The sequence below is a fragment of the Oncorhynchus tshawytscha genome, linkage group LG14 (genome assembly GCF_018296145.1).
Source record: "Oncorhynchus tshawytscha isolate Ot180627B linkage group LG14, Otsh_v2.0, whole genome shotgun sequence".
NCBI lineage: Eukaryota > Metazoa > Chordata > Actinopteri > Salmoniformes > Salmonidae > Oncorhynchus > Oncorhynchus tshawytscha.
The window spans coordinates 21,330,575-21,344,195 of NC_056442.1; the positions used below are offsets into that span (position 1 = coordinate 21,330,575).

The window sequence follows — 13,621 nt, forward strand, 5'->3', positions numbered from 1 at the left end:
AGACATCGCAGGTACACTTCAAGTAGACACGTGTTTGCATAACAAATGATCCCACTGCGCCCAAACGTCCATTCAGCGTCGGTTCAATGTCGTTTCATTGAAATGACGTGGAAACAACGTTGATTCAACCAGCGTGTGCCCAGTGGGATTGGCTTTGTCGCAACCCAGAAATGTCAGCTCAGAGGGGCCAATGAAAAGCCCCCAAATTAAACAGGCGATGCATGTTGCATGTATACTGATGAACCACTCCGGTATAAAACGGAACCAAGTCCGTCAAGTGAGTGGATTGGCGAGCTCATTACAGCGAGCTCAAACTCAGCGACAAAATGTCTGCTCCCTCAAATCGTTCTCTTCTTCTTCTTCCCTTCTTTCCTTCTTTCACCGTCTCCCCCTACAGTACTCTTCCACCCATCCCTAATAGAACATCAAGCAGAGGGGACTTAAAAAGTAGAGCATGAATGTGCATGTGCAACGGTGCCATTCTATTGCGGTGGGGCCTTTACTCACCGGGGGGGGGCCGCACCACAGAGCGGGACTGAGAGGAGCTCGGAGGAGTCGGCGCGTCCCACAGTCCTGTAAAGTAGAGGCGTTAAGGGGAATTGAGGAGGAGTGACTATTGCCAATGTCCAGCTGGGTCCAATTGATTCCTGGTGACACCCCGCATGGAGACGCCATCAATGGTATCGATGGGCACCGCCCGAGTGACTGTGCCAGCAAATATACAGCGGGCCCTTGACGGACCTCGCAGCTGGTCCCGTGTGCTTCAAGCCTCATCCGTCTGATATAAACTGTCAATCACTCTCCGACCATCAGAGGAATGGCGGGGGCCGTGTCCCAATACTGTCAAGCGCCTTCCTTTCATAGTCTCATTTTATTTTTTGGCCATTGACATGTGAGAGGAGGGCATTAATCAAATGGCCACCGGATTATTTACATTGACACCCCCCCCTGTTTTTTACACTGCTGCTACTCACTGTTTATTATCTATGCATAGTCACTTCACCCCTACCAACATGTACAAATGACCTTAACTAACCTGTACCCCCGCACATTGACTCGGTACTGGTAACCCCTGTATTTAGCATCGTTATTTTTATTTGACACTTTTTTACTTGAGTTAATTTGGTAAATATTTTTTTTTTAACTCTTCCTTGAACTGCACTGTCGGTTAAGGGCTTGTAAGTAAGTGTTTCGCGGTAAGGTCTACACTTGTTGTATTTGGCGCATGGGACAAATAAAGTTTGATTTGATTTACACCGTATCACATACATCTGTCAAGTCATTTTAGATCGGTGGTCTGGAAGGAAAGGACTATCAGGCCCTAATTGGGCCAAAATGAACATTTGCTAGAAACATTTGGATGGAACCTGTTTTTTAATTTATTTTACTCTTGTACAGAAATGCCTAAAATGATCAAGAACACATTTTGAGTAGGAGCTGGACCAAACCAAAGCGAACATAGAAGCTCATTTGCAACGGGCCAAATCAGCAGAAGGGTACCGACAGACATTTCAATAGCCCTAATGCGTAGCGAGCTGGCAGGACAGACCGTTCGTTCGGTCGACCCACTTCCTGTGGGCATGATACTGATTCGCTCTTAATAATCTTTGGGCTGCAGCGTGTCGCGTACTGGGACCTGAAAGTGGCTGTTACGCCATTCCTCTGCACAGCGTTCGAAAATTGTCTAGAAATTACAGCTTCAAGGTGTTTGTTGTTCCCCTGAGCTCTTCGTCTCCGAAACGTGTCCTTTATGCACATTCCTATCTTCTGGAATCCAAATCAATATGGAAGACAAGTGGCAGAGTTTAAGCAAGCGTGGCTGCCCAAGAGTCGAAACAAAACCTCTGATTCGTCCAAAACAAAAAAAAGATGTTTTTTTATTTTATGATGAGCTGTTTGAGAAATGTACTGTGCTTGCGTTTTTTTTTTGTGTGGGTGTGTGTTTGTATTAGTGTATTGAAAATCTTTGAGTGTACTATGTGCTCATAACCCTTCAGTGGGTGTGTAGAGAAGTGCAAGATACATAATATGCTATGTTTACATAACATAGGTGTATGTGTGCGAGCGTGCATATGTTCGTGTGTCTGCGAGCATCCGTGCGTGTGCTCACGGCTTTCCCGGACCAAGTAAATAAAATCAGACAACTAGTCAATGAGGAACAGGGAGCAATGTTTAAGTACTTAGTCCTAGATAAATTCACCTATAGGAATTCACCTCTTCTGTCCCAGTCAGTTAATTGGCTGCCGTGTTCATTAGTTTAAGCTCCCCACAATATCTGCTGAGAGAGAGTGTTTATCAGAGCACAGACACATCAGTCTATAGAGACTGTGTACCTGCCCTGAAACCAGCCACAATCCAAACTGTGTCTCCCTCCGTGCACAACGTTCCTCTACGTGTTCGGCATTCAAAATCATCCCTCCAACTCCGTGGTAACAGGAACCGCTTGGGGAATAGGTTTCCCCTGAAAACACCAAAGAGAGTGAAGTTCCCTCTCACTCTGGCTGTGCTTTTTCCCACCGTGGGACAGAACCGCCTATCTTCAGTCACTAGGATTTGCCTCCAGGATCTTGACCCTTTTGCTGATTTGGCCCGTTGCAAATGAGCTTCTATGTTCACTTTGTTAGGTTAGATTACTCGTTGGTTATTACTGCATTGTCGGAACTAGAAGCACAAGCATTTCGCTACACTCGCATTAACATCTGCTAATCATGTGTATGTGACAAATAACATTTGATTTTGGATACCCTAAATGAGATCCCAAATCAATATGCCCCCTTAGTGACAGCTGCCATTGATCAGAGCAGAAAAACTAAACAAGCCGCCTGCATACAGGCTTGGGCCAGGTCCTGTAAGACGACGTGAGAAGCCCTGGGCCAGGCCCTGTAAGACGACGTGAGGATCCCTAGGCCAGGCCCTGTAAGACGACGTGAGAAGCCCTGGGGCAGGCCCTGTAAGACGACGTGAGAAGCCCTGGGGCAGGCCCTGTAAGAAGACGCGAGGAGCCCTGGGCCAGGCCCTGTAAGACGACGCGAGGAGCCCTGGGCCAGGTCCTGTAAGACGACGCGAGGAGCCCTGGGCCAGGTCCTGTAAGACAACGTGAGGAGGCCTGGGCCAGGCCCTGTAAGACAACGTGAGGAGGCCTGGGCCAGGCCCTGTAAGACAACGTGAGGAGGCCTGGGCCAGGCCCTGTAAGACAACGTGAGGAGCCCTGGGCCAGGCCCTGTAAGACGATCTGAGGAGCCCTGGGCCAGGCCCTGTAAGACGACGCGAGGAGGCCTGGGCCAGGCCCTGTAAGACGACGTGAGAAGCCCTGGGGCAGGCCCTGTAAGAAGACGCGAGGAGCCCTGGGCCAGGCCCTGTAAGACGATCTGAGGAGCCCTGGGCCAGGTCCTGTAAGACAACGTGAGGAGGCCTGGGCCAGGCCCTGTAAGACGACGCGAGGAGCCCTGGGCCAGGCCCTGTAAGACGACGTGAAAGAAACACTTTTTGATGACCAAAATAATTCACAAATTACAGAACGGTCCATCAGCATCTATCAGAGTGCTACAAACTCAAAATAATTGATATAAATTGATGTTGGACCTGGAATATGCAATGAGAGAGGCATCAAAACAGAAAATAAATCAGAATAAACCTTGGAACAAGGACGAAGGAGCGAAATAATAAACAAGGAGAGAAGAGAAGAAACATGTCTTCTCAAAGCAAATGAAAAATGTTCCTTTTTTTATCTCTTGCAAATAACGATTAGTAACTACCAACCTAATTTATTAACTCATTATAATTACATACATGTATACAACATGAAATGTTTCTGGTGTTCTTATGATTGCTACTGTTTAGCTGATAGACATCTTGTAATTGTATGTCTGTGAGTCAAAATGTAATTTCATCATAAAACCTTGAGTAACTCATTAACGGACAAAAAAACAAAACATTTTGAAAGTTTTTAAACTCATTCTAACCAAGAGACCCCATCAGCCCTGTTCAGATCCCTATCCCTCCTCACCTGTAGATGAGCGTGTCATCCAGGGAACTGTTGTACTGGACCTGGTACATCCTGATCCCAGGGACGTGGTTCTGATATGGCCATTTGATCAGCACTGAGCTAGCTGTCAGCTCCGCCATCAGCACCCTTCCCTCCTGGTTCCTCCGTGTGTCGTTGCCCATGGTCGTGGTGGACTTGGCCGAAGTGAGGATGTCTGAAGGGCCAGGGTCGGGCTCCCGTAGTCGGTTGGTGCTGTTGGCCAGGTGGGGGAGGAGGTTGACCACCAGCTCCACCTGGCCCGTGGACTCCCCCGCCGCGTTGGAGGCAATGCAGGTGAATGTTCCAGAGTCCTTCATGGAGGTGATGTTGATGTCCAGGCTGCCATTGCTGAAGGTGACAGTCCTTGATGTGTTGGAGATCAGACGGCCCTCGGGGGAAATCCAGTGAATCTCTGGGTCCGGGTCTCCGTTGGCCTTGCACTTCAGACTGGTCGGCTGGCCCTCCATGGTGAAGGTCTTGGCAGACTTCCTGGTCATGACCGGAGGGTCACAGATGAACTCCTCCTCGGGGATGGTCCAGAAGTACTTGGCTGTGAGGTCTGGAGGAGAGGCACAAGTCTCCAGGTCATCTTCCCTGGTCAGCCTCCTCAGCCACAGCAGCTCACAGTTACAGTGGAGCGGGTTTCCACCAAAACTCATCACCAATGACGACTGAGGGGATCCTTTGGCTTTCGCGTAGACGGGGATGCGCAGAAAAAGTGGATCCGGAGGGATCTTCTTCAGCTTGTTGGAAGTCATGTCTAGACGCGCCAGCTTGTGCAGGTTGGTGAAGATCCCTTGGGGCACGTGCTCTATAAGGTTATGGTCCATGTTAAGGGTGTTGACGTTGGTTAGACGGCCTATCGTCTCCCAGGGGATGTCAACCAGGTTGTTGTAGGACAGGTCCAGGTCTTCCAGGGTTCCTGTGAAGTCGTCAAAGGCGTGGGGAGAGATATCGTGCAGCTGGTTGTTGGCCAAGATCAGGTGCCTAAGGTTGGTGAGCCCCCGAAAGTGGTCATCCCTGATCACACTCAGCCGGTTGCTGTCCAGGTGCAGCGCTCGCAGCCGCTTGAGGTCCTCGAAGGTGTAAGGCATGATCTGGCTTATGGTGTTGCGGGACAACGTCAGATGGATCAAACTAGTCATGTTGGCAAAGTCCCGCCTCCTTATGGCTGTGATAAAGTTCTCAGTGAGACGCAGCTCCACGGTGCGCCGGTCGATGACGGTGGGCACGAAGAGTAGGCCCGTCTTGGCACAGAGGATGGCCAGCGAGGGGGACAGGTTCTGGCACATGCAGCGCTTGGGGCACAACTGCCCCCTGGTGGAGACGGCCAGCACCAACAGGGAGAAGATCAGCCGGTCCATCCTCCCTCGGGCGTTCTGGGGAAACTGCAATGCAAAGGAGACAGGCACTGGTCAGGACATGTCAGGATGTGGTACTCCAAGCGGGGAATTGACTAGGTGAAACAAGATTTTATATCTACGTTGAGCTATTACAGTGGTCAAACTGAGATTAAATATCTCTATCAGCCATGATCGGAATGTAAAACAGCAGTGTTCACCCTGCATTCAGATGATCAAAGCCAGTAAACGTATGCGAATACATTTCAACGAATAGGGCAATGCCCTCAATTAAATGTTTAGCACACACTGAAGCATAAGGCAGAGGTGACGTTACAAGCGAGCCAATTTTATTCACGGCTTGTTTCTTATTTTCCTCCTCATAGATACTTCTTGAAGATTTTCGGGAATCATACACATGGCATGCCAATTTGTTCAATGAAGAGATAAGGACAAAGAATAGGTGCGTGTAATTATAGCTTAGCAAATCATTTAACTCAACATGCAATCCCTGGACAACGTTAGCTGGCTGCCATATCACAGTTTAAGGATTTACCACAGCGGGTCTAACTTCTGTGTATTATCTAAAAGCCACTTTTCTTTTTTCTTACATAGCTCCCTCCATCTCCAACATGAGTGAAAACACGAATATATCTGTATACAAGACAACTGGGAATGCATATACAGTTGTAGCAAAAGCACGCAGTCATCCACCCACACACTTACAAACTCATTTTATACGAATACACACGCAAATACACAAAACAGCAATGCACACACAACACACAGCACGAGTGCATGCGTAACACACACACACACACTTTGAAAAAAAAAACGATTGGTAGTCCTATTACAAATGGAAAAGATCTTCCTGAAATGAGGTAGCGAGACAGATTTGAAGTGCTGCGAACTGCCGATGGCCGAGATGTTCCCATCTCTCTCGTCGTAAAATGGCACTTGAATGTATTTATCGTGGTAATTCCTTGCTCATGGCAAAGTACCCTAAACACACACACACACACACACACACACACTATCTGTATTTACAACAGCCTTTCTGCAGCTACAGTTCTCAGCATTACAACTCAATGCACCAGGACATGCAATGGGATTTTGTCATCGGCCATTAAAAAGGCCTTATGTTCTTCTCTGTGAATTGAATGAAACCAGTGAATGGAATTGGAATGGAGATGTAGGATGCCATTGAATAGCTTCTCGCGTGTGACCAAGTGGCCATCCGCCATACAGCATCAGCAGAAACATAGCAGCTGCCCATATGCATCTCATTTCACCCACCCATTTCACAGCTGCACCTTGGATTACGGGGCTGATGCTATGGTGAATACCAAAACAGACGTAAAGCCATGGAAACCACGTTGAACCACTTGAAATCTTCTTTTTTTTTTGTACATACATTCAATTTGATCTAGTGAATAGAGGTGCGGTAGACACTGATGCAGTTAGTCTCAAGGTCAAATCACTGTGTGAGACATTTAAGCTGCCATACATACCGTAATAGCCCACATAGCGTAAGTAGATCCAATGGGGAAGGATGCTCTGACAAACGTTTACCTCCTGGTCCTTCATAATTAAAAAGGAATTAACTGTACTGCCAGCCAACACAAAATCCAACTTAGCTTCCGTCAAGTGCTTATCCTGTAGCAATCCCGTCCTTTTAAAAACGACATGTCAACCGCTATTAGCAACTGTAAATTGCGGTTTTGCAGTGAATAAAAATAAAGACGAACAATAAACATACAGATGTGTAGCTCCGTTGTTGAACACATGGCGGGTCAGGTTGCGTTCAACTCGATAAGGGGAGATGCGGGTAAATGGCAAAACAACATGGCGCTGTTAAATTTCCCTCTGTTAATCATCTCTCTCAGGCTAAGCTGTTGTAAGACAACACCATCATCTAAAAGGTCAACAATCTGCTCTAAGAATGAGGGCCTGATTTCCAACTCCTCTCATATCACATATACTGAAGCCACAGCCCCGTCAGCTGGGGAAACATCATTATGTGGGCAGAAATCTCCCAAGGTACAGGGCTTAAAATGCCAAGCAGCTAACCGTCAGCTCTCTGGTGAATCTTGGTGTGGAGACTGGAGACAGTTGACACCCCAGAGCTTATTTACGGGATGAGCCTCCACTCTGCTCTGCTCTGACAGAATTCTCTGACCCCCGTGCCACCCCACAATGGAGATGGATTAGGCTGTCGGGCTGTGGAGTGGAACGGTCTGCAGTGCCCCAGGAAGGGCCCAGTCGATGAGAAGGGAGAAGAGAATAGGAGCAAGACCCAGAGCGGTTCACTACGCATGGAGTAAACACAGCCAGGGCGACACTTGATGGCTGCCGTTTCCTCCACTCTTGAGACAAACAGAACACGGGATCGCTTGTCCCTCTGTTATTCAACGAGTCGAGCTTCTGCTTACTGTCAGTATGTTTTAATGCTGAAGAGTTGTACAGGAGCACTAATGTATTATGGTCTTGCTCGTACAAGACAGGCTACAAGCGTGTGCAAATACTAAGTTGTTAGAACATGAGCATCGTTCGTTTTTTAATCATATGAATGACCAAGTTCCTACAGTATACATTGAAACATGAGGCAAGATGAAAAGAGCCTGGAGGAACGTGATGTCAGTAGTACACCAATGACCTCACATAGAGGACGACTACGGGAATATATTTCAAGGGAGATGAATTAGTCTTCTCAGAAGGGCCTACCCACATAAATGGACAGAGGAGATCTGGCACACGCAAACGTTTTGTTGTCTCAGCTTACCCATCTGCCTTTAGAGCAAGAACTTCATTGCGAGGACAATCGCATCGGTGCGCGATATTTAGTCACTTCGCATGAAGTGTTCGTTTATCACAGCAATGTGGCACCACCTCCTGTGTGTCTCGCTGACATGTTTTGACAGATATGCGCTCATGTCATTGTTTTCTGTGGTACGTAAATGAGCTACAAATATCACAGCGGTGTTTTTTCCCCCTACTTGATGGCATGAAGCCGATATTCAAACAGAAGAGTTCCACAAATATTTTTGGGGGGATAAGTAGACGATTCTGGTTTGTGTGTTTGTTCAGAACGCTGCTCTGGTCTGGAGCTCATCCATTAGCCCACGGACCAAAGGCCTATCTCTCTCACATCCCATTACACACCACCGCCACTCTCCTCCTCAGATGAAGGGATGGACTGGAAAGAGAGAAAACAAAGTGCTTCAGCAAGACGCTGTGCCTTGCAGCTCTGCTATTGGTCGGGGTGACCCTCAGAGTGTGCTCCGAGGTGTTCGGTCTCATAGCAACCGCAGACGAACAGGCATACTAGGGGTCTAGGAGAAGGAGATTGGGTTTCAAAAACCCCGTAAATTGTATGTTTGGAAACTTGTGTTTGTTTGTGCTTGGGCCTGTGTAGGATTGAGATGGACTGCGGCGGTGCTCAGAAGGAGGGAGACCGCAAGAGAGTCAATCATTTGACACACTGTCTCAGCCACTGAGTTATTTCAAGAGACACAAACACTGAGGGGCAACATACCAGCATATCCAATATAGTACATTTACGGTATTGCTAGTAGATACCCACAGAGTTCCAGCAATTGCGCTAATGCTAGTTAGCATTGGCTCGCAAAACTACCTCTAGCCTCCTTCATACTGGATACAGACACAGAAATGGTACCCAATGAGTTCATCTGACTCTGGAGAAGTAGACGAAGGGCCTCAAAATCCCAAAGTATCCTTTGAATCATTAACTCCGCTGAGTGACATCAACTATGCAGTATTAATGGGGAAACAGGGTAAAAAGGAGCTTCTTGCCGTCTGTGCTGGTCAAATAAAATGGATAACGCACCCACCGCACATTACAGTAACTGGGTTCCGTTTGATGCCCGACACCGAGAAGACTTTTCCTCCAGGGTATTTTGGAGCCATATTCAATGTGCTCCAGTTACAGTACGACAGTACGACATTGTGTGATTATTGCAAGGCAAATAACCTCAGGGTTTAGTATAACCCACCGTACCATAAACCCAGTGAGCCTTAAAAAAAAGAACCTGCTTTGACTGGATCCTTTAGAGATCAACCATTTAGCTGTGAAACCCTACGATGGGCGTTTATACCTCGAAGTCGACGGACCCCTCGCCACACGTCCCCCACATTGGCCGCGACAAGCTACTGAGATCTAAGCCGCGCAGGGAATACAGTGCACGTCATGGGGATACCACCGCTAACACATAGCACTGCGATTGAATGATCCGCCCGCAATAGGCCCCGCAGCATACCGCGACCATGACGCATACCGCAACACTAATCGAACGCGACTGGTCAGAATGTATGGGGTGTGTACATTTCCCGCAGAGTCACGGCAGGGCCTCAAACGAGCGTGGGAATCAAAGCGCCAAGAAAATACTCGGTCGGCGGTGGACTTTACGTGGTGACACTGGCAAGCCAGGTTCCCTTTGAAAGCCCCATTTTTAGCTGAAAGAGGCTAGGCGGGGGACCTACTTGGTAGTCAGCCGTGCTAACTGAGCTCCATTCAGGATCGCCACATGCAGCTGTTCCTCTAGGGGCTCGTCCGTTCGAAGAGATGAGACAAACTGTTTTAAAGGTGTACACTGCTTGTGGTGTCGGAAGTGGGGCTACCATGCTCTTTTTATTTCATTTGAATATTCCGTTTCTTTATCCCCCTCTTGGCATCTTACTTTGCGGTGAAAGAAATTGAGGAAAATAGTGACAAATTAGAGGAAAATAGTGCAATTGAAGCATATAGAATATTGTTTTTGTTTTACATTGAATCAGACACGGTTAGATTTGCGCATCACAATCTGCCCGATTTTTGCACGACTGGCATACTTTTCAGACTGCTGAGTAGGTTCCTATTTAAATCCGTGTGCCAGTTTCTTCTGCTACACCCCGGCTGCTATTACTTTGGATGAAAGGCAGTGAGACATATTCAATGGTTTTAGAATTGTCAGATCGTTCCTCAAGTCTCACAGTTCCTTCATAGACAAGTCTGTGAAGACTTTGTCTGACTGTCACATCACTGCATTACTGTGTGGTTCACCCAGATAAAATAACGTAGCTTCCCATAAAGTAAAGTTATTTTTTAAAATAACAATGAATAAAGGTGGTATATGATGCTGTGCTATACCCAAAATATGGTCATTTAACAGACTTTTATCCAAAGCTGTCAACAGTAAGACATACGCAATACACAGTATGTGGCCCATGTGGGAATGAAACACACAACCCCGCTGCTGCCTGAACCATGCTCTAAACCATCGATGGTATTATAACTACCATACACGGAAATCAAGTGATTTTATCCACGTGTGATGCTGGGATAAAAAAAAGTTGCATTTCTGTCCGTTTGCCTACTTCTTATTCCTCCATCATGTGAAAAAGAGCCGTCCCTCAGCCTCAGAGCATTATAAAATCCACTCGAGTATGCTTCATCAACCTTTCCTATGCAAAACTAGCTGAAATCAAGTATTCCATGGCCATACCGTAATGTGAATCTACACTGTTTGCCTAGTATTACTAAAACTACAAAATGCATAGAGAATATATGAATTCTCCCCTGTCCCGCAGTAGAAAATGTCCTTCGGTTTTTGCCTATGTTTCATGTGATTATAGTTGTGCTGCAAGGGTACCCAAGGGGAAAGGAACTCTGCAGTCTGTGATGGGACCCAGTACAGTTTGATTGAGTCCGATTTCAGAGCCACTCTCTTCTGTCACATCTCCCCGGAAAAAGGGTTTGAATAATCTCTAGCAGCTTCAGCAGACTTGCTCCATTTCACAGCGACTCCCAGTGAATTACCCTGGGAGAAGACACACTCCCTCCCTGGATATATCTGCCTCGACTCATCCCTGTCTCCCACTGCCCCCCACCGAACCCATCCATACATGTCCCGCATCTACATCCCTTCATCTCTCTCTCTCCTCTTTCACCTTTGCTTCAGCTCCCGTATCCATCCATCGTAATCTCCAACATATGGAAAAGAATCATGAGAATGAAATAATCTGATATGGCAGAAGAGGATTATTTGTACAACAATCTAATAAGAATCTGGTAAGATTTTGTATGTGTTGCCTTATATGACAGTGGTGTATTTGTATATGTGTTGCCTTATATGCCTTTATATGTCATACACAATTGAATAAATGAAATGATGCCAACGAAGATATGGTATGACATATTTAAGACAAAATACCGTATACGAATTATATGAGTCACCTATAAATATTTTATGAAAAGTATCTTCTGAGAATGTAACCTCTACAAAAATAAAGGATTTCCTTAATAGGTTTCACATAGTTTTTTTGAAAGTCAAAAAAAAAAAAAAAAAAAAAAAAAGACAATTTCTATAACAAAAATACAATATTTGTAATATACATTTTCATGTATGAGTTTCCATGGTGAAGGTTGGGCAGCACTGGACTGTTGCTTTATCTACAGCTATGCCTTTGGTCTCCCATCCAGGGTTTTAATCAAGCCCATTCCTGCTTAGGTTTGATATCTATCACCGACTACTCCCAGTGTGCTACCGTGAGAATGTCTGTTGAGAGATCTCCACTCAATAACCAAATAGATTCACTGCTGCTATCAAAGTCATTCCTCCTCATCTCCTCACTCCTTCTCTTCCTCCTCTCCTCCTCTTCTTCTTCTGCTCATCCTCCTGTCCTCCTCCAACTCTCCTCCTCCTGCTCTTCCTCCTCCTGCTCGCTGCAGACTGCTTCTTTTTTCCAAAAAGTGTCACATTGCATGCCGTCAATGATGTCAGACAGTGGTATGCAAGTGCTTTGAAATGGGTATGTCCCCTGTACGTGAGACTTCAGACGGTATGCGTTTTATATAACGCATTTCTGTTATGTCTAAATGTTAACCACCCGTATAAGTCAGATATTACGAGAATCTTCTAAGTGTATTTGCTGCCATATGTATTACTGACAAGTTCCAGGTAAAAAAATACAGGAATCTTGTTCAATTCTTCTATAGCTTTTCCATATGGGATCCTGCTATCATGTCCTCTCTGATCTGCTCTTCATCCCCTACCCTATAGACTATCCATCAACCAATCCAACATTCTACCAATCCACCTATGCATCCACCCATGTATCCATCCACCCTCAAACCCACCCAGCCATTCAACCAGCCACCCCTCGGTAAAGTCAATATTCAAGATGGCTCCAAAATGTACAAATCATTCCAAGGGAATTCTTCTCTGTTTTTCTCCATTAACTCAAAGATGTAGAAATATCAATTTATGCACATTTAACACCACCACCTGCCCCAAAATGACCTGTTGGCATTTCTAGCGCAGTGTTTTCCTTAAATAAAAAATCTTAACAACATGCAAATAGAAAAAGGGCACTTTAGGGTCCGTTACGTGTTTCTACGGAAATGTCAAGGTCTCAGAATAGCTGAGAAATACTGCAAGACCTATCCAGGCAAATGACAAAATGACTCACTCAGACTGCACGCTGTGTTATCTTCAAGCATTATCCCCATTTCTCTTTTCTGTTACAGCTCGTTCAGTGATCAATTCACCGCTAAATGTAGGATGCACATCAATGTTACTGGCTTTTAAAGCAACATCGAAAGTGCCTGAATAAATTAAGACTGGCACACAAGACAACCCTGCGTGCACATAGGCACAGCTACAGTATTCTTTTCAACTTCACAAGTAGTAGTTGAGTTTGTGCTAATGTACAAGCAGATTTGACTTATGTATAATGTTGTGGTAGGTTCTGCCCCATTAAGGGGCCAGTCACTTTGTGTTAAGGTACAGTTTACTTGTGACCCCAGGCCAGACAGGGGCCGCTGCCTCAGGGGACACTGTGACACTGACCTTTGACCTTAAACCTCCACACACTAAGGGCAGCTCTCCCAGAGGGACGTTGTAGCAGGTGACGCCATGGCAACCGGTTGTGAAAAGTTAAACCGGCCCTTAAACCTCAGCCAAGACGAATAGGAATGGGAAAGGCTTCCTTTAAATTCTGTCAATTCAGTTCTTGGAAATGAGATCCCACAAACCCAACTGGTGGTTTAGGGTTGGGATTTGGACTCATCAAAATCACCATTATTGATGGGCCAGATGGCCAGCAGATTGGAAATTGTGCGGGAGCTGTCTCTCGTCTTGGATATGTCAACGTTCCCCCTTCGTGCCTCTGAAATCAAGAGCAAGTCCAAGACAGCTGTCCGCCATCAAGCCACTGCTGCCTCATTATAATATTCAATGGAGAGTCTGTCCATTATGCA

The 13,621-nt window shown here is 46.2% G+C and overlaps 1 protein-coding gene across 2 annotated transcripts in view; it reads right to left on the minus strand.

The window, feature by feature from the left end:
- LOC112266756 (leucine-rich repeat and fibronectin type III domain-containing protein 1-like protein) overlaps nucleotides 1-13,621 on the minus strand; it is a 112,980-nt gene that overhangs the window by 38,491 nt on the left and 60,868 nt on the right. For both annotated transcript variants that reach the window (XM_024444530.2, XM_042297139.1), the window contains exon 3: nucleotides 4,007-5,412. In XM_024444530.2, the coding sequence (XP_024300298.2) occupies nucleotides 4,007-5,388 (1,382 nt within the window). In that variant the 5' untranslated portion in view covers nucleotides 5,389-5,412. The remainder of the gene's footprint in view (nucleotides 1-4,006; nucleotides 5,413-13,621) is intronic.